Source organism: Notechis scutatus, chromosome 9 (assembly GCF_049901735.1).
Source record: "Notechis scutatus isolate UNSWTSFEM ecotype Mainland chromosome 9, rNotScu1.2, whole genome shotgun sequence".
Taxonomy (NCBI): Eukaryota; Metazoa; Chordata; class Lepidosauria; order Squamata; family Elapidae; genus Notechis; species Notechis scutatus.
The window spans coordinates 1,225,175-1,248,023 of NC_142017.1; the positions used below are offsets into that span (position 1 = coordinate 1,225,175).

The 22,849-nt window shown below is 46.7% G+C and overlaps 2 protein-coding genes across 2 annotated transcripts in view; one reads left to right on the top strand and one right to left on the bottom strand.

Moving 5' to 3' along the window:
* Positions 1–8,190, bottom strand: part of ZC3H18 (zinc finger CCCH-type containing 18) — a 31,446-nt gene extending 23,256 nt beyond the window's left edge. Inside the window, 7 exon segments of the mRNA XM_087971378.1 lie at positions 276–308; positions 2,101–2,258; positions 3,397–3,489; positions 3,941–4,095; positions 4,785–4,869; positions 6,435–7,054; positions 8,008–8,190. Coding sequence (XP_087827504.1) covers positions 276–308; positions 2,101–2,258; positions 3,397–3,489; positions 3,941–4,095; positions 4,785–4,869; positions 6,435–7,040 — 1,130 coding nt within the window. The 5' untranslated portion in view covers positions 7,041–7,054; positions 8,008–8,190.
* A 5,729-nt stretch (positions 8,191–13,919) lies between these two features.
* LOC113424547 (thyrotropin-releasing hormone receptor-like) lies at positions 13,920–19,783 on the top strand. The gene is made up of 4 exons (XM_026686294.2): positions 13,920–14,178; positions 16,523–16,930; positions 17,670–18,090; positions 18,645–19,783. Exons 2-4 carry the CDS (start codon positions 16,548–16,550, stop codon positions 19,053–19,055), a joined length of 1,215 nt encoding a protein of 404 aa, XP_026542079.2. The 5' UTR covers positions 13,920–14,178; positions 16,523–16,547; the 3' UTR covers positions 19,056–19,783.
* The last annotated feature ends 3,066 nt before the right edge of the window (positions 19,784–22,849 follow it).

The window sequence follows — 22,849 nt, forward strand, 5'->3', positions numbered from 1 at the left end:
TGCTGTTCTACTCTCTCTCCTTCCTTCTTGGGATGTCTTCAGGAAATGCCACCTATTTTTTGTACTTTATTTAGAAGTCTTGCTATTGCTGTAAATGTTGTCAAGAGGTTGCCACCACATGGCAACTTCCAAACAGACAGGCATGCCAGCACAAAAGGGCCAGGTGGAAACAAAGAACTCTGCAACCACAGACACTGTGCTAAGATTTCTGAAGAATCAAAATGAAAGTAACATTTGCCTGGTTATGAATGCACGAGCAATGAGGGATTACTTACCCATAATTAATGTTCTCTTTGACTTCTGTGTCACTGGTAATTTTGAGGAAACCGGTGGAGAAAACAGATTCATGAATGAATTAGCCATAGTCATGTGTTAATCTCAAAGCAAACTGAAATTGTTTCAAAAATAGATTCTTAGGGAAGTGAAATGATGCAAACTGGGAAAAATTTCTAACTGACCAAACTACTTAAGATGTACTTGGCATTTCTGAACACCTTTAAAAAACTATGTTATTTGAAGTAGCCTTTAGTCCAAAGCAGTGAAAACCAATAAATGTGTAGAATTTTATAATCTAACATTTGAGAATCAAACAAATGAGCATAAAATGAAAGATACTGCACCTCAGTTTTAGAAACAGAGAACTTCCCTCCAGAAGAATAAAGCAATGACACATTATCCACCCTAGAACATTTCCTATGTGGATCATTTGGGGAGATTATCAATAATATTTCAAGAAATGTAAAGGCATGTTTTAGAAGGACAGCCAATTCAGAGTAACGTCCTGAAGTGGAAAACAAAAATATGGACTAGGATCAATGGCCAGAGCAGCTTGAAAATCTGTTTGGTCAACCTGTCTAGGTCTTGAATTAATGACAAGTTAAAAGAAAAGGTGTACCTTTGCAGAATTTATTTGCTGTTACTGTGTCACAAGTAAGAGGAGGAAGAATGCTATTTGTCTTTCTTTCTTTCTTTATTGAATTTTTATTGCTGCCTATTTGCCCATGGAAACTCAAGGCGGCTTTCAGAATATAAAACCGCATTTAAAACAATAAAAACTAACAAAAAGAATTAAATAAATTAATATAGTACAATATAACAAAATCACCCCCCCCCCAACTGCCCTGGCGACAGCAGATCACACAAGCCATTTAATGGGTTCCATCCTGCTCTGGGTTCCCCAGGCCCGCTGCCAGAACCAGGTCTTTAGCGCCTTCCAGAAGAGTGCTGGAGTGGGGGCCGTTCTAATCTCTGGGGGAATGAGGTTCCAGAGAGGGAGCCATCACAGAGAAGGCCCTTCTTCTGGGTCCCACCAGGTGTATCTCCTAATTCCTATTCCTGGTGCCAACTTCTGCATTTACATGTAGTGCAACTAAGGATGTGAAGAAGAGCCCAATGGTCCATCACGCCTAGCATTAAAAGACTTTCCTTGGCTTTATTCTCCTAGGGGGCTTTGTAAAGTGTTCAGGAAAACTGGGATGAGACAGGATCTATGATCCATACACCCCAAACCACTCAAAACCGCCAGAGACACTTAAACCTCCTTCACAAAGCCTTCTCTAAGGAGGCCTTAACTCTTTTAAGGTTAAGTACGATGGACTAGGCCCCGCTGACTTCCTGAATGGAAGCCACTGTATTGAAAGATGCTCCAAGAACCACAAGGGGCAGTCAGAGCAAATCCTGCACCTGGGGAGGAGGAGTGGGCTGCAGCAGTGCCCAGTGTGTTCCACGTAAGGCACCTGAAGCAGGCAGGCCTGTGGGTGGTTTTCAACCCAACGACTGATGGCATGCAGCCATTCCGCTTCTTACGCGCAGTGCTGCCATCAGGATCCAAGAAGTCGCTTTGGATAGAGTGATGGGCAGAGCATAAATTGAATCAATAAACAAACGGCTAGGCCGAAGATAAAAACACGCCAGGCTGTAGGCACACTGGGTTGGGCCCGGCAAACAGCAGTAGCCAAGACAGGATGGGACAACAGAGCAAGGGCCGGCTAACTGATCGGTCAACAGCGCCCTCTGGTGGGTGGCAGCGGGACTGGAGAGGAAGGCACAAAAGGAGGCGGCCTGTGGCATGGAGGGAGAAGATGCCAGCAGGGCCCTTACCTTGAATCCCGCACGTCCCGAGTGATGCGATAGTTCCAGTCTCGTAAAAATTCATTTTCTTTGTCGAATTCGCGCTCGTCTTCCCCAATCGTTACTGTAAACCGTTTTTCTTCAAAATCGGGTTCTTGTTCTTTCCTCATGGTAGCCTTTTTCAGCACCTGGAGGGGGGAGTGCGCAGGAACAGTAGTTTCCCCAAAGGGATGACAAAACGGGCCCGGCATCCCTCCCCAGCCTGACACCTCCAGAGGTGTTGGAGCAGCAACTCCAGAATTCCCAAATTAGAATTAGAATCTTGTATTGGCCAAGTGTGGTTGGACACCCAAGGAATTTGTCTTGGCGCAAATGCTCTCAGTGTACATAAAAGAAAAGATACATTCGTCAAGAGTCGAGAATCATCAGGTACAACACTTAATGATAGTCATAGGATACAATAAGCAATCAAATCATACTAGGAAACAGTCAATATAGATTGTAAGGATGCAAGCAACAAAGTTACAGTCATACAGTCAAAAGTGGGAGGGGATGGGTGATAAGGAGTGGTGAGAAGATTAATAGTAATAGTAGTGGAGACTTAGTAAATAGTTGGACAGCGTTGAGGGAATTATTTGTTTAGCAGAGTGATGGTGTTGGGGAAAAAACTGTCCTTGTGTCTAGTTGTTCTGGTGTACAATGCTCTATAGCGTCGTTTTGAGGGTAGGAGTTGAAACAGTTTATGTCCAGGATGTGAGGGGTCTGTACATATTTTCCCAGCCCTCTTTTTGACTCCTGCAGTATACAGGTACTCGATTGAAGGCAGGTGGGTAGCCATTGTTTTTCCTGCAGTCCTAATTACTCTCCGGAGTCTGTGTCTATCTTGTTGGGTTGCAGAACCAAACCAGACAGTTACAGAGGTGCAGATGGCAGGCTCAATAATCCCTCTGTAGAACTGGATCAGCAGCTCCTTTTGGGCAGTTTGAGCTTTCTGAGTTGGCACATCCAGCATGCCAGCACATCTGGAAGTCCCTGGCTGCTTTGTGTTTTAGAATAACAGGGAACTTTCAGATTAGGAGGCTGAGCACCTGGCCCTTTTTAAAGAACCACCAAGTCTGAATCTTGCTACTTTATGCACAACGCACCTGGAAATAAACATGCTGTTTTCAAATAGTTGACTTAAACAATTTTGAGGATGGATCTTGAGTACCACTGTTGCAACTTCAGTCACTGAATGGGTGGTTGGTAAGAGAGGACACCAATAAAGGGACTTCTCAGTCCTTCCTTTCCCCTGTTCTGCACAAGGAGCAAGAAGAACAAACTTACCTCCTTTGCGTGTCGGAGGCCCCGTTCCCAGGCACTTTCTGTTGGAGGGTCAGGAGGCGGGGGCGGGAAGATTTCATCCACACCGGGCCCTCCCTGTTAAGAAAGAGGGCAGGGAGATTTCAGTGATGCTCATTTTCACAAAACCATCTTTTACTCCAGAAAAGCTATCAGCTGCTAGGTGATTGGCCTCACTTTCCTCCTAGGCTGCCTACTACTTTGTAAGCAACTAGTGTTTTCTACAGGTGCAGCATGGCTCAGGTGGACTGGATTCTTAGTCCAGAAGAGAAACTATATAAACACTGACGTATCCAATCTTGATTCTCTCTGCTCCAATCAGGGTTGCTTGAACAAGACTTCGAGTATCCCAGCTCTTCTAATATTAGACCTATAACATTCTAATGCAAGAACCCCCAAAGCATGTCATGCTTATCACATGGCCAGATGGCCTGGCTCTGCCATCTCCTTCTCCTGTATGTCCTCTGCTCATTATCCAGGGTTTCAGCACCCTCAAATTCAGGCAATAAACACTGATACAATACTGTACCCAAGGGTTGGCTGGCATCAAAGGGTGAGGACCAGGGCCAATAGGAGGGGCACCGTTAGAAGAGAAAGGATCTGGCTTGGTAATCAGGGAGTAGTTTCCTTTGTCATTCACACCAGGATGAATAAATCGGCAGTTTATGCCCCAAGTACAGTTCCCTATGGAGAAATAAGCAAAAGAGTTTTTAAAAAAGGCCCAAACAAAACAAACTTCACACAAAGCACAAGACACCTGTTTGAGAAAGTCTGTCAACACAACACAACCCTTCTCTTGCCTTGTCTGGTTCTTCAACCACTGAGTTATGTGAAGGAGATTCTTCTAGAGCATCGTTTGGTTTATTTAAAGAAATTGTATTCTACACTTCAAATGTTTTCCTTGCACAATGAAGTAAAACAACAACAAAAACAACAAAGATTACTACATACAATAAAACATATTCAAAAACTGAAACTGCAGCACAAACCGTGTGAGAATGCACACCAAAGATTTTTTGAAAAATTGTTGCCACCCAAACAATCAACAATGGCAGCAAAAGGAGGCAGTTGTGTTAAATTCATGTTGACCAAAACAGTTGTGTACTGCTGATAGCTAAACTAAGTTTCTAAATGCTGAGCAGTGTTACTGGGTGAGGGTTACTGTCTTTATGCTCCATGTTTGGGCTTCTTTAAAGCAACTGAACACTGAGAGATTTTGGTGTAAGCGTTTTGGTGTAAGGTGACCTCTGACAGCTAGAAACCATCTAAGGAACAGAGGAGAAGCCACAAGACTCTGAAGGCTGGCTGTCCAAGAAACGGAGGTTCCTTGCTGTTGCTCAGGAGGAAGGGACACAATTGGCTTTAATGTGTACCTTTCACAAAAAAACGGCAGGTAAGACGTGGCCTCATTTTTCTGTCATTGGGATCTTTCACCTCTCCCTCCTCCAGGTCATCATCCTGAAAGACACAGAGAGACAGGAACTCAGGAGGCAGAAGTTGCAATGACAACAAACCTTCAACCATGAGAACCGGAGCAAGCCAAGATGAGAAACCAGAGATCAGCCCATGTGAATGGTTGTAACAGGACACTCACATTAGATCTTCCCAACTTCTTCTGTTGCTCCTTGCTAGCATTCTTCTAACCTTCTAGGATCAGGCCTTTGAAAGTTGTCAAGCAGTAAGTTGGTATTTTGGTTTCAAGGCCAAGTTGGTCTTCTTTTCTGACTCCTGCCAGAACTCTCCTCAGCCCAACCACTGAGGATTTCTTGCTCTCACCATGCAGGCTTAATTGCAATAACATCAGCGTCATCTACCCTTGGAAAGACTCAGCATTCTGAATTCATCTTCAAAAAGGTGAAGCAGCTCTTGCAACATGGGGCAGGATAAGTAACCATGGAATTGAAATCTAGCACTAAGAAAATGAAATGTTCTTTGCAACAACTTTCTAAATTAATATTGGAGTCCTCAGATAATAAAATGCTGATGCCATTTCTCCAGAATCCAAGAATTTAGCTCAGAATCTTCCCTCTGTTTGCTCTCACACCCAGCCCCTGCAACAACCAACAATGTCAATGAAAGTCATGCTTTCCTTGAGCACTTTCAGAGGGAATTACACTGTAAGAAGAAACTTTTTGACTTCTAAACAAGCTGATATCTAACATAGATATTGACTATCATCTGGCAGGAAAAGCTGTGGTTCGGAGCTTCTGCCTTGTTTCAGCCCATCTGCACTCGGCTTCCTTGTCGTGTCCTACTTCAAGGATTCATCCCAACAGGTCTTCCTCTCTTCTCCTGGGCGGAACACAATTGCTGCTTTGCAGCCTCAGATGTTATCTGGGTGTCTACAGGGCTCTTAGGCCACCCCTTTCCAATCCAGACCAAGGACACTTGCCAAGCTGGATGTCTATGAAATTAAAGATCGTTCCACTGCCCTCAAAGGCTGAGCTTGGCCAATACAGTGATATAAAATGAGGCTAAGATTCAGCAACTGCTCCCAGGATTCTGAATGCAAATGTTGCTAAATGCCAAAGAACTAGAGCAGCTTCCCAATTCTTGGCAATGGTCATACTTTGGAAAGTTTGGCAGTTGAAACCTATGCACCGGAGGGCACCCAGTTTGAGAGAATTAACCACCCCCAACCTTTGGCTCTGCTTGTTCCGAAGCATTTGAGGTTTATAACAACTAAAGGGCTTTCCCGAGAAATGAGGTCAATAACACAACCTCACACAACAGATTTTCATAACCCAAACTGATCAGCAAGTTTCTGCACAGAAGTGATGCAAGTCCATCACTATTATGTTCAAACACGTATGACTTAAATAATGAAATGGCTAGATTACCCGGCAATGCTGCGCTTTTGGAATAAGCTGATTTAATGCACATCGAGTTCCCACTTGAGAAAACAGCCCTTTACTGACCTTTCTGTATTACAAAGGGCTGTGGGGACCTGCTTTCTCCAAGAGACACTCTTGGGGGAGAGGAAGGGTGGGAATCCTGAGACTGCAGAAGGGAGCTGAACTTACATCAATCTCGCCATCATCAATTTCTCCATCTTCTTCCTTCTTCTTCTCCTTGGGAGGCTCCTGCTCATCCTTCTCATTGTTGCTTTTGGGGGTAGGCTGTTTTTCATTTCCCAGAGGCTCGTCTCCCTTTTCTTCTTCCTCTTCCTCCTCCTCCTCCCCCACAGCCTTGTCAGCCTCATCGTCTGCAGGAACGGCGCTGGGCTCCTCGGGAACCTCTTCATCATAGTCCAGTTCATGCTCATCCAGTTCTCGAATGACCGAGGAGGCTTCATCCCCCAGGTCATTTGCCCCGTCTTCTGCTTGCTCAACACGCAGGGAGGACTTGAGCGGTTGGCTTTGATCGTTACGATCAGAGTCCGGAGACTTGGTTTCACTTAAACGCTCCTCTTCCTCTGAGGGAAGGCCCTCCTCCTCCTCCCCATGGCTCAATGTTCTAGTTACCCCATCTGCACCTTTCCCCAAACAGGCACCCTGTCCTTCCTCCCCATCCTGCTCTGAACTACTCCCTTTCAGGATTTCGTCATCAGAGGGCTGGTGGTCATCCTCCTCTTCGTCTTTCTCACTGGGAGAGCGGGGGTTTTGCTCAAGTGTTTCAGAAACATCCATCAGGACCCACTAGTCTATAAAAGAGAAAAAGCTCAGATTAAAAAAAAAAAAGACAAAAATGGATTCATAGCTGCTTCTTAACTAGAGATTGTTAAGCTGTCATGTCAACATTTTTCGCTTGCAATGCACTTCACCATCCCATATTTAAATGCTGGCCCACAAAAGGAAAAGAGTGTGGATGAGACTCTCTGAGAGCTGTTTTGTAGCATGGGAAGGCCGAAGTAAGTCAAAAACATTAATTGGCAATTGTTTCCTGACAAGGTTTTAAATATTTAACAGAAATTGTCCCTTTCTGACCACAAGTGACACAACCTGTCTATAAAGTAGCCCATCCAAACTTAAAAGCATCAAGAGGGAGTCAGGCATTCCCCTCCTGCAGCCAAGTTAAGAATGCACCCCCATCACAAGCAGGGGATGATGGGCTAGAATCCCACAGTCCTTGGAAGAGACCAGTCCCAGCATCGCCCACCCCCTTCCCAGGCCTGTCAAAACACGGATCCCCCAACCCAGTCGAGGGAGGAGGTCCGCCCCTTCGGCCAAGGGTGATGGGAGCGCGCAGGCCGAGACTGCGGCCCCAGCCCGGGCAAAGGTTGCCCCTGGGCTGCATCCAGCCCTCCCCGACCCTCGCCTTCGGGGGGATCGCAGCGAGCCCCGAGCCCATCCGGCCTGGCGGGCTGCACAGGATGGGAGTTGTAGTCCGGCGCCTGTGGAGGCGGTCGTAATGCCGTCCGCGGGTGCCCTCGAGGTCATCGCCTCCACTCCCCAGAAGATCGCTCTGAGGGCGGCGTGGCGTGGCGGAGGCCGCAGCCCGCTCGTTCGCCCGGGGCTCGGGCGTCAGGCCGGGCCTCCCCGGAGGAGCAGCGGAGCGACATCCACTGACGCCCCCGGCGCCTTCCCCTGAAGGCTCGCTGTCGGCCCCGGCATCCCCGGCCCCCGCGGCCCGTAAGCGGGGCCCGCCGCTCCTCACCTTGCCGAGCGGGAGGGGGTCGGGGGAGGGAGCGGGAAGCGGCTCCGGGAAAGCGGCGGGGCGCGAGACAAGGCCTCTACTGGCGGCAGAGCTGGGCGGCCATGGCGTGACGTCATGCACGCGCGACGCCGCCAGCGGCGGCGGCGACGGCCTTCCCCCCTACTCAGCGCGCCTGCGCCGCCCGGGCAGCGCGAGGCCAACGAGGAGCGGGCGGGGCCGAGTGGTTCCAAGGAAAAGTGACAGTCGGGCATAGCCCCGCCCCTTAGAAACCCCGCTTAGCCAATCGGGAGAGACGGAAGGAGGGAGAGCGACCGGCCGCCTGCGCACTCCGGTCTCGCTTCCAGACCGCCGGAGAGACTGGCGGGCGAGGCTCCTTGTCGGCTGGGAGGGATGGGCTTTGTAGTCCGCTGGGTGTGGGACGATGGGCTTACTGGTGCGACAGATTTTTGCAACTTGAAGCCTGGTGGACTCAACTCCCAGAATTCTCCAGCCAGCAAAGCTGGCTGAGGAATTCTGGGAGTTGAAGTCCACCAACTTCAGGTTTGTTAATTTAATTAATTATTTAATTATTTAATTCATTAATATTGCCGCCTATTTGCCCATGGCGACTCAAGCCGCCTTACACAATGTAAAACCATATTTAAAACAAAAAATAAAAATAAAAAACAATAAAAACTAACAAAAAGAATCAAATAAAGTAATAAAGCTTACTGAGCCTTACCGTGTTTTTCAAGCCTCGCCTATTGTTCAAGCGTTGATCACCTTGATTAGTTGTGGCTGCCCAGCATGGTTTTAATGTTTCAAATACTGATTTTGTTGGAAGTGCTGATAAAATAAATTGTACGTTTCCTTTTATCGACCATTTACATTCTTACGAGTAGCTGTCGTAGGGGCTCCAGTATGCTGCTTTGCCCGGGGCCCATGATGCCGTTAAGCCGGCCCTGACCTCGCCCTGAAGCAGCCCTGCTCTCGGCCGTCAGGAAGGGACAGGAGCTTTGGCTTCGCTGCAGCGGCTCCGACCGGCCGTGGGACAACGATGCCCATGCTCCACAACCCGCTTGTTCCTGAAAAGGACGGAATTAGTAATAGCATCAGCCCTTAGAACAAGGGTCTTCAAACTTGGCAAGTTTAAGAGTTGTGGGCTTCAGTTCCCAGGATTCCTGAGCTAACATGACTGGAGGAGGAATTCTGGGAGTTGAAATCCACAAATCTTAAAGCTGTCAAGTTTGAGGACCCCTGCCTTAGACTTCTATACCGCTTCATAGTGCTTTTACAGCCCTCTCTAAACACTTTACAGAGTCGGCCTCTTGTCCCCCAACAATCCAGGTCCTCCTCATTTTACCCAGCTGGGAAGGATGGATGGGAGGTTGGAGTCAACCTTGCTGTGTTCCTGAATCCAGAATCCTCTACCCTTAGGATCCGCTCCAGGGCCAGAGCTGGGATCCCAGATTCGCAAGTCATGACCCGATTCCTTTAGTGGCCACAGCTGGAACCCGGTGGGGGCGAGGAATCGGGGTAACCCCACCACCAGTGTCTTTGCTCGGGGCCCAGAGGGTCTTTGCTCCCTGCTCCCTGCAGGGTTTCCGCCTGGCTCTCGGCATCCTCCCCACTTTCCCCCCATGGGCCAAGCGGAGCCCTTTCCGGATGTGTCAAAACACAGATTCCCGCCCCTGGCCAAAAGAAAGCAGAAGAATCAACCCAGGACCAGCAAGTCCCGCCATCAACATTTGCCTTTAAAAGATATTTAAAACGATAATGGAGTTTTATTCCAGCATTTCTGATGTTCCTTCCTAAGCTTCTCTGCATATAAAGAAACTCGGCAATCCGGCACTATTTGGTGGTTATGCAATTCAACAGAAGAGAGAGCTCGGACCCAGCAGTGCCGGCCAGTTGCAGAGTTAATGCACAAAATCCCTTCTCTATTCTGGGCAATCCGGTGGTGGAAATGTTTGCTTTTGAAAGCCCCATAAAAGAAAGAACATTTCTTCTGTGGGGATATTGAGGAGACCAGTTTGCTACAGAGATTCCTCTGGAAGAAGCATCAGCCATAAAAATGGTGGCGGTGGGCCTCAGGGAAGGCATAGCCCACTCGCTATTCCTTCCTAGCCTGTTAATTTCAATTCAGTTCTTTTTATAAATAACTCAAGGCAGTGAACATACTTAATCCTTCTTCCTCCTCCCCCTGTCTTCCCCACAAGAACCTTGTGAGATAGGTTGGGTTGAGGGAGAGGGACTGGCCCAAAGTCACCCAGACAGCTTTCATGGCTAAGGCAAGACTAGAACTCACCGCTTCTTGGTGTCTAACCTGGTGCCTTAACCACTAGGCCAGGCAACCACTTGCTGGCATTTGGCATTCTTTAAACATCTTGGGGGATCAAAGAAACACCTGGAGGCATGAGAGCAAGATCCCAAGCCTTAAATCTGCCCGTTAATGGTGTTTGTAATAAGTTACAAAGCCTGTTTTCTGAAAATCCTACAAAGACAATGCTTAGTTGAAGAGAAACATGTTTTGGGGTCAACCTGTGGCTTGTGTTGGTTACCCAAACGTGAATCTAATGACCATCAAACTACAATGTGCCACTTGATTGATGGTGAATATCTAAGTATCTATAAATATGAGAATCTATATTAATATATATCTATATTAAGATTGTGGCCTTACAGAGAGATTCCTGGAAGTAAAACACCATAAACCCAATGAAATTAATTTCAGAATGAGTTTCCTATAACCCTGACCTTTCCCCCAAGTATAAAATGTTTTAGTAACACTGACTTGTTGTTTGCCCTTTTGAAAAAGTAGATTTTCTAATTCTTGCAAATCTTCTAAGGCAAGTTCCAGTTCCCACCCCCCTCATCGAAAAAGAATGTACTGTACAATATGGGAGCACTGGTATCTTCAAACTGAAGCCACAAATCAAAGATGGCCCGCTGCAGGCCTCCTCATGAAATGAACAGAAGCTGAAATCAATTATTTTACAGGGAAAAATTCATAATACATTAAAGGAAGAGTTCCAATGTTGCTGGGTTTGAGTTGGAGTTCCTGTGGCTTTTGTTTCATTGGCCTGAAGCGAAGAACATGAGCTGAACGTATGCTTAGGGTTTCTTTCATGAAATGTATAGAGAGAGAGAGTGAAATTCTGCATTGGGTGACAGGGAGATACTTTTGAAGAGCCTGAAAAGAATGCTGATAGCATGTCAGTTTTGGAAGACAATACCTTACTGCGATTTTCACTGGGTTCTTTGAATTTCAGCCTTCCAGCTGACAGCAGGAAAGATACCAGTTGCAAGACCCGAAAATGCTTCTTAATTTAGATATTCCATCTCCCCACCCAGTAGATTTATTTGTTAAAGCTATTTGCCACCCACCTTATTTGGAATGTTCAGTTAAGAGATATGGAATAGGTTAAGTCTGGTGAACATGAGACGGGGAGGGAGAGCCCTTTGCCAGCTCCAGATGGTCTTAGTTGGTTTGTTTGAGAGTGATAGTGGAACACTCATTTCCTTGAGCCAAAACCTGTCGATATTTGGAATAAGGAAAGCACAAAGATGAATCATTTTCAAATTAGGCAGGTCATCCCTTTCATATCCATCCATCCATCCATCCATCCATCCATCCATCCATCCATCCATCCCTCTTATTAAGTGAGAGAGGGAGAGAGAGATAATTTAATATGATTCCCCTTAAAACCTTCTCTCTAACTTGCTCAGAACTAATCATTTTCCATCTTCATTGGGCCAAAAGTCACTTGTGATAGCAAAACGGGCAGCCTATAGATTTAACAAAACGAACACATAAATACATACATATATCCCACCCAGATGGAACCATTTACTAAGATGAAAGAAGTGGGGACAAAAAAATTAGCTTCCTAAGACAGAGTTCCAGGATCCTGTAGGTAGCAAGATTCAAGTGTGGGCATCATGCCCAGCACTAAGAAGAAGATTGCAAACGTTTCCAACATCAGTGGTTACTGGCCTCTTTCAGCACCTTCCTTCATGGACAGCACCATAGTTGCCATTCCCTGCCCGCTATGGTCACTGGAAGATGGCTGCCCCCTGCCTCCCGCCTCATTTAAACAAGGAAAAAAGTAAAAACCGAGGAACTCCTTCAACTGTGGCTTCAAAAGCATGATCCGAAAGTACTCCTTTGAGGAGGAAGATTAGAAATTCTGGAATACTTGGCTCACTGTTAAGAGCAACAAGCCCTACCCAGCATTACATATAAAGATGTATTCTGAATGCACAGAATGAAAGACTGTTGAATTTATCAATAAAGGAGAATATTTGTAGCTCAGGGTTGGACTGAGGGGCCCCTGGTGCTCTCCGTTTGAAAACATCTGAGCTTGCAGGGCACCAAGTACCTCTCTGTTGAATTTCCCAAGGACTTCAACACTTTTAACCAAAGGACCGACCGACTGGCATACATTAGTATCATTAGGAGCTATGTTCTAACTGTCCCTTCAACACAGTCTAGAGGTGGACTCTGAGTGGAATGGAACATGACCTAAAATTATTTTCAGGGCCTGAAAAGAGTTTTAAAGGTCTTAAGCATTAGGTCTTAAAGAATTTCAATGAGCTTTATCAAGTGAAAGTTTAAATATTTCAAGATAACTTGCTGTGTTTAATATAGGAATTTTATATAATGTTAACAGTATTACTTTTCATATTAAATGATATATACAAATATTGCCAATAATCATACTGCATCAGTTCCATTCAAATGATTGAGCTCCATTCATTTAAAACCAAGTTAGTGTATGTGATCGTCCTTCTGAAAGTATACTCAGAAGTAATACGTTTTCCATCTATAATTAAATCTCCAGTTCTAGAAAATCTTCTATCTTCCCATTTCTTGAACTGAATAAATTTATCCTCTTGCTTCAGAAGGGAAATGATAAAAAAAAGGAACAAGGTGATCAGGAGGCAAAAGTTGCTCCCACATTTTAAAGTAAGTTTTAAATATGGATTTGAGATAGTACTGTAGATATTAATTTCTTAGTGTCATGGAGGAATTGCACCACCTGAACTGAGAGAGACCTGTGGGCTAACTCGGTTTGGTCCATCAACCCAGATTGTTAACACTCAGTTGCTTTGGAAGAGCCACAGCACAATAATTTTTGTTCCTCCACTTTATTTATATTGTGTGTGTAACAAAAAGTGAATTGACATAAAAAGACTAAGTGTTCACTTCATTTCTGAGGCTCAAAACAAATTCCCAGGCTGATAATCTAGCAAGCGATGAAAGTTTACGCCAGGCATCCTTGCTGCTTTAATGCTTGGGTTCATACAGGAGACAACCAATATCTGTTGACTAAACCACAATTATCTGGGATTCTAAAACAATTTGCAAGCCATATGTCATCATTAAAAGGCCAGGATGGCTGCATTCAGACATGCTAAACTTAAGCCAAATAAGCCCCCAGGAATCAGTGTTACTACGCCAAGGCAAGCAGATGGCAAACCACATCATGGCTTAATCAAATGAGTGCACCCTGCTGGCATTCTCTGCATTTGGTTCCAGTTTGCAAATTTGTATGTCCTGGGGAGGAAGGTGGGGGGTGGGGGAACTCCCTAAGGATGATGCTGAATCCCACACATTTCACCATGGAAGGAAATAGGGGACCCCTCTTTCTCAGTTTGCAAAATTCACCAGTGGGGGCAAAATTCTGCATTTAAGGAGGGATCAAAATCCAGGCATTTCTCCATATGCCTCACTCAGCGACACCCCCCTAAAACATCCTCTGTCTAGTCAGGCAATGTAGGCACGCAAACCCAGCAGCAAAACGCTGGCATAGCTTTGATTTGCTGCCCGCTGTCTGACTGCACTTCTCCGCAAGTTTGTGTGTGTGTGCGGGTGTTGGTTTTCGCAGGCAGCGAGAGGGTCTCTCCGCTTACAGGTTAGTCTGTGGAGGGGGCTGGATCAGCTGATGGGCAGCCTCCGGCATCCCTGAGCAGAACCAGCCCCCCCCCCAGCAGCACAGAGGAGCAGGAGGCAGCTGCCGTTAAGAGGCAGCTTTCTGGGCGCTGCTGCTTCTCCCCCAAAGTGGGCTTGAGGCTGGTGGAGGGGAGGGGGAGGTCATCCTTGTCTTCCCTGAATGGTTGTGGAGGAGGCTCAGAAGGGGATGCGTGAGAAAGGCCAGCTCTGCAGGAAAAGTTTGCTGGTGGCAGAAGGTAGGTGTGTGTGTGTGTGTGTGTGTGCATGTGCGTGTGTGTACATGCGTGTTTTGTATTTGTGTGTATGTGCGTGTGAATGGTTGCAAAAGGAGGATATGAAGGCATCTCTTTGTGGAGAGGGTGAGTATCATCTATCCGCCTGCCTCAGAAGACTACAAAGTCCATGACCCACTCTTCTCAAGACCCAGCAGATTCTGGAGTCAGATCAGGGTCAAAAAAGCTGGGGCGGGAGGGGAGGGCGAAATTCTTGGTCCTTGTTGAGGAGGGGAGGCAAAGAGATTTCAGGGGATCAACCAGATCCCAAAGCAGGGCATCCAACCCAGCCATCTGTTGGGCAGAATAGCTTGGACAAAATGGTGAGCCTTGGCCGCTTGGAACCCTTGTGGGATCCGTTTCTCCTTGCAAAGCTCCCCTTTCCAGGCACTGGACGACCTGCTGCCTCCTTAGGGAGGCTGCTGGCTGAATAAAGTTTCACTTTTTCATTTTAAATTGTCAACCCAGCCCAGCCATTTTGCAGGCTCTCTTCGTTATCCGTACTTTCTCCATCAGTTGCCTGCTAAACATTGCAGAGCACCGTGGCCATCATCCCCAACTGGGAAGAAACCTCTGTTGTACGGAGTGTAAGGGATGGGAAGCGTAGTCCCGACTTGAGAGGCTTGGGAAAGCTAGGTTGGTCTGCTCTGCCCCCTCCCTTCAGGAAGAAAAAAAAGTGGGGAGGGGGGAGAGAAAAGGAGCTTTAGGGAGAGCAGAGCTTTGGGGCAGGTTTGTCAAATAGGCTTCATGGGGCTAAAATGTTTGGCAGTCGCTGCTGCGTGGGCTGGATTTATGACAGGAAAGCCATCAAACGTGAAACTAGATGCACGTTCACTCTTCCTTGATTCTGTCAGTGGTGATGACTTCCAAAACCTTGCCCCGATTAGACACAGGGACAGTTCCCTACCCCGACCTCAGGGCCAATTCTCACAGTGCTGTCTAAGGTCTATGCTTATTAATCCACTTAGGGTGGCTGTAGTATTGTTATTTCTCCTTATCTTCTTGACTTCTCTCTTTTATTGGGATGATGATGATGCTTCGTCACACAGTCAGCCAGAGGTTCAATCTGGGTTTGGCATTTTTGTCCGCCTATCGAGTCCTTCCCGTAGACCTGGGACAGGCAGATGTGGCTGTTTGATGGTGTTACAGATCTCGTCGCAGGATGGACGCTGTTCCAGGAAAAGCTGCCTTTTGCAATCGACCTATGGTGAATTTGTCAATGTTGATGGCATTCCAGTGGTGCTCCAGTTGTTATTATTACTGCCTCTGTTGTTTTGCATGGACATTGAGTACTTCTGTACTGGAGACAAATTCCTTGTGTATCTAGTCACACTTGGCCAAATAAAGTGTTCAATTCAATTTAATTTGATTCAGTTCAGTTCAGTTTTGGTTCATAAAATATTCCAATACAACCGCAAAGATACAGCTACTACTGTCGGGGGGGACGGGACGGGAGGGAGACGGACAGGGGTGAAATCTGTTCTCCCTGCTTTTCTTGAAATGACCAGTCTGTCAGTGGAAGGCCACCCTTGGGTTTCCAGCTGCCTGAAACTTGTAGGGTTTTGCACATTGATTTTGGGGGTGCTGGAAGGTAGCAATAAAATGAGGGTTAAGATCAAAAGACAGGAGCCCTCCTGCCTTCAAATTTCTCTTACATACCCGCTCTTTGACACTCACACACAGAGCAAGGACGTGGGTGTCTAATAAGAGCTGTCAATGATTGAATGCTTCCAAATTGGTCAATTATCTCAATTTAAATGGATTAATCCAATCATTAGCCAATTACTTGAAATGCTTGAATCCCCTGCAAAAAAAAAAAAGAAAGAAAAAGGAAAGAAAGGAAGGGCTGAGGAATGTGGATGTGGGCACTTTCCTTCCCTACAGAAATACTTTCATGGGAACCTGGAAGATCTAGATTCTAGAAGGACAAAGGGGCCAGAAGGGGCCAGGACCTGTGGCTCCCAGGTGTTCCTAGAGCCAAAAAGGAAGGATGTTGGGAATGAACGATTAGCACCATTGGGAGAACTACATGTCTGTCACCTCTGTTTTAGGTGATTTTTGAACACATTGTTGTTTGAATTTGTTGCTAACATTTGAGAGCATTCCGAAGCCCTTTGTGACTGAGGACAGGTGGAGATGAGGGCATGCAAGGGACATTGTACTTGTGGGCTCCTCTAACATCTGCTCAACAGCCCCTCCCCCCCAGACTTCCCTGTTTGGCCAGTGGAGACCTCTGATGGTCTCGATGGGAGAGGAGAGCCCTTGTTTCATGAAAAAAACCTGCTCCCCTTTTTTTTTACCACCCCAGGCAGAGTCTTGCTCCAACTTTGGCCATGGAGAACTGCAGCAACAGCAAAGTAGACACCCCCACCAACATTTCCTTGGGGGTTGGAGGTCTCCCATTCAGCATCTTTGAATACAAGACCATCTCCGTCTTCCTGGTGCTCACCATATGTGGAGTTGGCATTATTGGCAATACCATGGTGGTCGCTGTGGTTCTGACCACCCGCGACATGAGGACTCCGACCAACTGCTACTTGGTTAGTTTGGCTGTGGCTGACCTGATCGTTCTGGTGGCTGCCGGCCTGCCCAACATCTCTGACAGTCTGGCGGGAACATGGATCTATGGATTTGCTGGGTGCCTTGGCATAACCTACTTCCAGTACCTGGGCATCAATGCATCCTCCTGGTTTATCACAGCTTTCACTGTGGAAAGGTAAAGGTAGACTTCAGTGAATCACCTTGTCCTCTATTTGGCATCCTTCAGATGAGGTGGTCCTCAGAATCTTAGCCAGCTCAAGGCTCAAGGCGTCTGGGAGTCTGGGAGTTGTAGAACTAACCAACCAGGAGGTGTCAGGATGGTTGTCTGGAGTGTGTACAAGGGTGGGTGGGTGGGTGGGGACATTCATTGTCCTTCAGACACAAGTTAACCCGTGGGATAGAATGAACTTATGCAACAGTTACATTGATCTGTTGATTCTTCTAGATCAATAGTCACTAAATACCTTCCGTTACGGCCTTCAAAGGATCGTAAGATCTTCATTCTCTTTAGATCCACCTTCTTCAGCTTAGGTTGACTACAACTCCCAGACTCCCTAGTTTGAAGAAAGCCTCTGTTCTGCTTGGCAACGGTTTACTTGGGTCTCTGGGAGCTTTTCCATCACCTGTACCTGCTCCTTCTACCTGAAAATTGAACAAGGGACCTTCTGAAGGCCAGGTAGAAACTCTCTTCTGAGCTATAAATGATGCTCCCTGAATGTGTTTGTGCAAAGGGCTACGCAAGAGATAGCATCCTTCACGAGATGCCACTCGGTGGCTCCTTCTGCACAAGGCAGGAAGTGACCCAGACAAAGGAAACCAGCACGAAAGTTCTTGGTGACTCTTCCTCCCATGTTGCCTTTCAGGTTGCCTCCTTTCTTACACCCCTCTCTCTTCTTCCTTCCTCTCTTTCCCAGATATATTGCCATCTGCCACCCAATGAAGGCGCAGACAATGTGCACCGTGTCTCGAGCCAAGCGCATCATTGCATTTGTCTGGATCCTCACCTCGGTGTATTGCATGCTCTGGTTCTTCCTGGTGGACGTGGCTGCTAACAACAGCCAGCAGCTGGAGTGTGGCTACAAGGTTTCCCGCAACCTTTACCTGCCCATCTACCTGCTCGACTTTGCCCTCTTCTTCATCACCCCGCTTCTGGTCACCACTGTGCTCTATGGCCTCATTGGAAAAGTCCTCCTCCGGAGCCGTGCCCTGCACCATGGCACTGCCCAAGGGGAATGCTGGAGAGAGCGAAGCAACCAGGAGAAAAACGGCACCGAGGCTGGACTGAGCAGAGCTGGAAGTTCAAGAACCAGAGTGCCTGTCTCTTCCAGGAAACAGGTGGGCAGACACGGTTGAGTTTCCAGGGTCCATTTGGGGCAGAGCGGGAAAAGCCACTGCAACCAGTCAGGAAGGTTTGTGAGGTTCATCCTGTAAGTCAGAGTTTCTCAACCGTGACTATTTTAAGACACGTGGACTTCAACTCCCAGAATTCCCCTATCAGCCTGGCTGGCTGGAGAATTCTGGGCATTGAAGTCCACACATCTTAAAGCTGCCAAGGTTGAGAACCACTGTTGCACCTGTAATAAGAGGTAGCACTTGAGAAGGCCACCTCCATGCAGGGGGTCCTTTCACCCTCACCATTTGTAGATGTCCTTGCAAACACAAAGCACCTGTCATTCCTCTTGAGTACAACTGAGTAAGCTGAAGTATTAGCCAATTTCTACTCGGGTCTCCTTGGCACTCTGGGAATAGCTGTCGCTGGACAGATGCTACCCAATGCTGTGACCAAAGGCCCCATTGCATTGGTCTTAAAAGCTTGACATGCCAACCTTCCCTCATGGCTGTGCCTCATCTCCACTGAAGCCCCTCTGAGCTCTTTTTTTCTCCTCCAGGTCACCAAGATGCTGGCTGTGGTGGTGGCCCTCTTTGCCCTGCTCTGGATGCCCTACAGGACCCTGGTTCTGGTGAACTCCTTTGTGGAGCACCCCTACCTGGACCGCTGGTTTGTCCTCTTCTGCAGGATCTGCATCTACACCAACAGCGCCATCAACCCCATCATCTACAACCTCATGTCCCAGAAGTTCCGTCTGGCCTTCATGAGGCTTTGCAAATACAGGGAGGAGGGACTTCCGCGGCAGCGTAGCTTTTACACAGCCTCGGGCAATGACAGCACCGGGAAAGCCGGTCCCATTGGCCAGCAGGCCAGCCACAAAGCGAAGGGGCCGGTTGGGGTCCCCAGAGCAGAGGCTGAGCCACAGATCCTGAGCCAGAAAGAGAAGGAGATGCAGGTTAGCCTGCTTTGAAGGCTCCAAGGCCCTGCCTTTTTATTTGGCTACACCAGAAACTGACTTCATCTTGCCCAGCACAAGTGGGTGCCTTTGAGGAACCTGCAGTCTTCAAATTTATGGACTTCTTGAACAGGAACACCCCCCCAAAAAAAATTTAAGGGACAATTGGCACAAACTATCCCCTGGGTTTGGCCAAAATGGGGAAGAGCCCACAGCAGGTCAGGTGACTCCCCAAAGTCCACCAGCATGGTGGGGGAGGGGAGAGCACCTTTTACTGGACTGTGGGCTCCTCCAGAACAAGGTAGGAATGTGGAGCGGAGCCATCTCCAGCTGTACTGGAGAAGCTCCTGCTGTTTGGGAGGGCAGGATCTTGGTTGCCTTTCAAAGCAGGCCAGGCAGAATGAGAGAGACAAACGTCTCCAGATTTAGCATCCATGGCAAGGAATGATGGGGCAGAAACCTTTATCTCCATGCCCTGGCCATGCCCTTCACAGAGTTGCTTTGATGCCCGCTGCAAGAGTCAAGAATGCTGTACAAGAGGGTCTATGTTTCCGATACACCAAGCCTTTTATTACCTTTAACTGTTGGGCATTGGTAATGAGCAAATCTAAGTTCCCACGGCTGGAGTGTTTCTATAGTCCAACTTCTGTGCCCCTCTCCCCCTCCTTCTTTCCTTCCTTGAAGATCAAAATGTTGGTCAAAGGACGGACTTCTCGGTGTCATCATCCATTTCGTGTGAACAGATGATCGTTAGAACAGCCAGAATAGAATGCTTGGGGTTCTGTGTATTGCTTTTCTAAGTGTATTAAAATGTCAGTATGATTTGAGAGCTCTGAGACAATCGCCTTCCAAATTAATGTAAAGCAAAGTCTAAAAGGTCCCCAACTCTTCATAAAATTCTAACCTCCAATTCTGCAAAATCAAAACAGAATTAAGCTCCCCGACTGGCGCTCTCGTTCCTTCCGAAGCCGCGATGGGTAAAGTCTCCCTCCCTCCCTCTCTTTCCTGGGCATAACTGGAGAGGGGAAAAAGCGACTTATTTTTGCTCCTGCGCTAAAGGGAAAAATGCTGTCTTTTCCGGCTGAGTGCTGCTTTTCATCCTCAGGCAAAGATGCTTAATTGAAAAGGTAGAAAAGCTCTTTCATCTTGCTTAGGGTACCATGTCCACAAAGCATGCAAAGGGACTCCCTTGTGCGGTTTTCTGCAGAAAAAAACCTGGGTGCCGTTGAAGGTTTTGTCTATCATGCTGAAAATAATCCAGTTTGGCACTTGCTTTCAAGCAAAGTCAGGATCTCAGCTAAGCCATATTGCAGGGGAAAAAAACCACAGAGAGGTGATGAAAAGGGAGTCAAGGAGAAGAAAGGGAAGATTTTTTTTTTTTAAAGGGAGCTTTTGCAAAAACCTACTCATCTGAGCAAAGAATCTTTCTCAGAAAGCTTTTCTGGGAATTCTGACGCAAAACATACTTTCTGAGATGTTGTTAAAATGGGCTTCCTGTTATATGAATGAGAGATATAATTAGCCTGAAACACACATTTTTTTCTGCCATTATCTTAACGGGCAGCCATTAGAACCATATTTGGTAGCCAGCCGAACACAGGAGCTTCAATTCAGGGATATAAAAAATATCTTGCCTTGTGACACTCTAGGAAAGTGTCCGGACAGCTTCAGAAGGAGTTCAGAACAGTCCTTTTTACTTGGGAAAATTGTGCATCATTCGTCTTGGGGAAACTTTTTAAAACTGGCACCCACCAGGAGAGAAAGAAACTGTCCAGCATTGCAGAGAAGGATGGACTCTGTATCTGCCTCCATGATCAATAAATCAAAAATGGAGTGGAATATTTTATTGGCTTCCAAATTAATGCCCCATTCAATTAGGAAATGTCCATCTGTAGACTAAGATATCCGGGCCAATTCTGGTGCATTTAGATTTTAGATGTTAGTTTCTAAATTCACTCCTGGTGATCCAAAGGTCCTGATTTCAGAAAAGCAAGAAGTATGAGTTTTATTTCATCTATTGGTTTTGTTTCAGCATCTCCATATCTCTTTTTTTAAATGTACGCCCATCACGGGAGGTGACTGCTTTCAAATGCCAAACCCTAAAAGGAAGAGTCCATCAGTTCTCCTTAGAACAGAGTCTCCAAACTTGGCAACTTTGAAGACTTGTGGACTTCGACTCCCAGAATTCCTGAGCCAACCTTAGAAAAAAGGATGTGCCTTCTTTGAACAGGACTCTGTGCCGTCAACAGATTTGATGGCCATTGGCAAAAGTTTTGTTGTAGTTAAGTCAAATCCAAATTTTCTTTTTTCTTTTTTAAAAAAATAGCTGGACACAAGCTAGACCAAAGATGGGCAATTATGGCCTTTTTATGTCCCGTGGACTTCAACTCCCAGAATTCCACGCCATAAAGTTGCCATAGTTGCTTGCTCCCAAGCTCGACTCTGCATCCGTGTGAATCAACACCCAGGCCCAGAGACAATTCAACCATCAGCATTCAACTGGTGCTCTCATAGTGGCGCTGAACAAGAGACTCCACTTATGGATCCAACCTACCAGATAACCAAGTGGGGCTATGGAGAACTCCAGCACTGAGCTACCAACAAATCTGCCTAGCCTAATCTGGCAGCTTCCTATCACTCCCAGTAAGTACAGGAGTGAAAAACATCTGGAGGATGCAAAGCTAAGGAAAGTGAATTGTGTATGTGGAAGTCAGGAAGGTTGCCTCTGTTGCGATTCCCCTCTCTGAGGCAAACCTTCAGTTCTGGGTCTGCCCTGCAAATCTTATAATAAATGGTAAAAGTGACAGGATTTGATTAATGTCTGCCTTCTTTGGAAGGAGATAGTTCTGTTGACCTTCAGCAAAACCTCGAGATGCATGTGCAGCCTCTCCCTGCACACACCAGAGATCGGTCACCCTTCTCATCGCCCAGCTGTCTCTCTTATTAGACTTTCCTAATTGAATTTAGAATAAACTCACTCACGGTTTGCACAAGAAATAATGGGAAATCTTCAGAGACCCAGCAGCAACTCCGCCATCCCATTTACTGGCTGAAATTGGGTCCTGGGAGTATTTAAGAGGAAAAAATAAAATCAGCCTCACAATAACCGAAAGCTTTTCAGGCAGGGAATAAAAGCTGGACGGTGCCCTTTGCCTGGCTGTTTTTCCAGCAGATCAAATTACAGGAATAATAGCCGGGGCTAAAACCTGTGAGTGGTATTCAGGGCCGCTACCTCTGAGTGGCCAAAACACTCAGGCTTTGTTCTGCTCCCTTGTAGAGAAAAATCACAGTTTCCATTTTAAAGGCAGGAAAGCAAAGGACAATAGAAGGGCACCTTTCAGTCCCTCAGAACAGCCTTGAGGAGACCGGCTCACGTCTGTTCCTCAAACTAAGGTAAGAAAAAGCAAGCAGCATTTTCAATCTAAAACTCCAACGAGAGGAAATGGGATTTAGCCATTTGATTACATTTTCCGGCTGTTCATTCCAGGAGAGACCCCAAGTCCCTCAGTCACAGCTGCTTCCTGCAAGTTATTTGTTCTTTCAGAGCAACCGCAGAAAAATCTCAGGACTCAGTGCACCAAATGTACTTACAGAACGATTAGAGGGGAAAGAGAGAAAGAAGCCATTTAGGTCTAAGAGAGTTATAAACCTATTTTATAGGAAGTTGAAAACCACTCCAGGAAATATATTGGTGCTCTCAGCATGTTGGGTTAATTCAGGGATGGCACCCTGCCTGAAAATTCAGATTGGGATGCCAGGAAAACAAGCCAATCATAAACTTCATCTAGAAAGTTGCCAAGAAAACTACC

Coding starts and splice junctions, on each gene's coding strand:
- LOC113424547 (XM_026686294.2), top strand. CDS start 16,548: ATGGAGAACTGCAGCAACAGCAAAGTAGACACCCCCACCAACATTTCC. Junction 16,931..17,669: donor ACAGCTTTCACTGTGGAAAG/GTAAAGGTAGAC, acceptor TCTCTTTCCCAG/ATATATTGCCATCTGCCACC. Junction 18,091..18,644: donor CTGTCTCTTCCAGGAAACAG/GTGGGCAGACAC, acceptor TTTCTCCTCCAG/GTCACCAAGATGCTGGCTGT.